Source organism: Salvelinus sp. IW2-2015, unplaced genomic scaffold (genome assembly GCF_002910315.2).
Source record: "Salvelinus sp. IW2-2015 unplaced genomic scaffold, ASM291031v2 Un_scaffold4878, whole genome shotgun sequence".
NCBI lineage: Eukaryota > Metazoa > Chordata > Actinopteri > Salmoniformes > Salmonidae > Salvelinus > Salvelinus sp. IW2-2015.
This window is the reverse complement of record NW_019946147.1, coordinates 25020-26098: the sequence shown is the minus strand read 5'-3', so window position 1 is coordinate 26098 and position 1079 is coordinate 25020. Positions and strand designations below refer to the sequence as shown.

The window sequence follows — 1079 nt, the reverse complement described above, 5'->3', positions numbered from 1 at the left end:
AACAGTCAGATATCATGGTTAATACCAGTACCTACGGGGTTAAAAACAGTCAGACATCACATTTAGAACATCACAATCCTAAATAATTTAAAGAAAAGTTCAATCTTTATGTTAACTTTGTTTACTGCTGCCATCAATGACAATAACAATGTATAGAAAAAGGTTGAATGGAGCCTCCAGATTAGTTATCATCTCTCACCCTGTGGTCAGTGGGGTGCCGTCCACCCATTTCCAGGTCCCCTCATTAACAGAGTCAGTCAGACCAATCCAGAATCTCTTCTTGAGGTTGACGAGAAATGTCTGTTGTTGAGAAACATAAATATATACATGCTTATGTTTGTTCATACCTAACCCCTGCACACCCATATTCTCTCTCTCTCTCTCTCTCTCTCTCTCTCTCTCTCTCTCTCTCTCTCTCTCTCTCTCTCTCCTCGCTCTCTCTCTCTCTCTCTCTCTCTCCTCTCTCTCTCTCCTGATCAGTCATCTCTCTCTCCCTCTATCTCTCTCTCATCTCATTCTCTCTCCCTCTCTCTCTCATGTCTCTCTTCTCTCTCCATCTCTCTCTCTCTCTCTCACTCCTCTCCTCTCTCTCTCATCTTCCTCTCTCTCTCTCTCTCTCTCTCTACCTGTTCCTTATCACTGTTTTATGATCACAAGGTATGCTCCTCTCTCCAGACAAGTCCTCTCTGCTCTCCTCCAGGTTTTAGTCTCAGTAGCGGAGTAAGCCAGCTTTTAAATTGTACTGCCAGCTGTGGACAGTTTGTTCTGCAAGATGAACACATTCATTTCCTTCAACGTATCACACTGTACACGTAATGAAAGAATAACAAACTAGATAAGTTGTGGGATTAATGACATAATTTATTCCTGTAGGTTTACTCACTGAGATTGGTAAAGATCCTGCTAAGAAAATATCTCTTGTCTGTAGCTGGTCTCTCTCTTTAGTCAGGTTTGTGTTGTAACTGGTCCGTAAGCTGGTACTCCTCTCTTTAGTCAGGTTGTTGTAACTGATCTGTAGTGGTTCTCTCTTCTTTAGTCAGGTTGTTGTAACTGATCTGTAGCTGGTCTCTCTCTTCAGA

At 42.3% G+C, this 1079-nt stretch overlaps 1 protein-coding gene across 1 annotated transcript in view; it reads right to left on the bottom strand.

Moving 5' to 3' along the window:
• The window catches only part of LOC112077734 (C-type lectin domain family 4 member E-like), a 9858-nt gene that overhangs the window by 4099 nt on the left and 4680 nt on the right, over positions 1-1079 (bottom strand). The window contains exon 4 of the mRNA XM_070441815.1: positions 200-300. Coding sequence (XP_070297916.1) covers positions 200-300 — 101 coding nt within the window. The remainder of the gene's footprint in view (positions 1-199; positions 301-1079) is intronic.